At 71.2% G+C, this 855-nt stretch overlaps 1 protein-coding gene across 1 annotated transcript in view; it reads left to right on the top strand.

Annotated features, from left to right (window-relative positions):
• Positions 1 to 550: 550 nt before the first annotated feature.
• The window catches only part of IRF2BPL (interferon regulatory factor 2 binding protein-like), a 3,519-nt gene continuing 3,214 nt past the window's right edge, over positions 551 to 855 (top strand). The window contains exon 1 of the mRNA XM_010844410.1: positions 551 to 851. Coding sequence (XP_010842712.1) covers positions 642 to 851 — 210 coding nt within the window. The 5' untranslated portion in view covers positions 551 to 641. The remainder of the gene's footprint in view (positions 852 to 855) is intronic.

Raw genomic sequence — 855 nt, 5'->3', positions numbered from 1 at the left:
GAACGGCCGGCCGACCTCTGCGGAGGGGGAGAAGCGCCTCGCGGCTGCCAGCTCCTCCCCCGACCCTCCGGGGAAGCCGCGACTTCAGCAAGATTGGACCCGAGCGCCGGGTGGCACTGCACCCTCTAGCCTTCGTCCCGGGGAGCCTGGAGGGGAGAGGACGCAGGTCGTAGGGGGTTCCCCCCCACACACCCCGCCAACCAGGGGAGAGGAAGAGACAACCCCTTGCGAGCTTCCACGCACCAGCTTATACTCCGGGGAGGGGGCCAAGAGCCAACGGCCGCCAGCACCCGGCCACCCTCGCCCCCTCCCCCGCCCCGGGCCCGGAGCTTCCAGTCTGGGTCCGCGACACCAGGAAGAAGGCGCCGGAGCTCACCTCGCGACGAGACAGCCGCAGTAGGAGGAGGTGGGGGCGAGGAGCCGGGCTGCACTCGTCTGCCGCCCGGGCGGTGGAGTCGCCGGCGGTGGACATTCGCGCTCGCTCCAGCCCCTGGGGCAGAACTTTCTCGCCCCCCACCCCACCCCCGTTTCCTCCCCCGCAGCCGGACTCCTGCCCTAGCCGGCCGGCCCTCCGGGAGGAGCAGGCGCCGCGGAGACAGCTCGGCCGGGGGAGGGGGCCTCCCTTCCCCAGGGCCGGCATCATGTCGGCGGCGCAGGTGTCCTCGTCTCGGAGACAGTCTTGCTACCTGTGCGATCTGCCCCGCATGCCCTGGGCCATGATCTGGGACTTCTCGGAACCCGTATGCCGCGGTTGCGTCAACTACGAGGGCGCCGATCGCATCGAGTTTGTAATTGAGACAGCGCGCCAGCTGAAACGGGCGCACGGCTGCTTCCAGGACGGCCGCTCCCCCGGCC

Source organism: Bison bison, unplaced genomic scaffold (assembly GCF_000754665.1).
Source record: "Bison bison bison isolate TAMUID 2011002044 unplaced genomic scaffold, Bison_UMD1.0 scf7180017864201, whole genome shotgun sequence".
Lineage (NCBI taxonomy): Eukaryota > Metazoa > Chordata > Mammalia > Artiodactyla > Bovidae > Bison > Bison bison.
The sequence above is the reverse complement of the archived record's forward strand: the minus strand, read 5'-3'. Positions and strand labels throughout refer to the sequence as shown.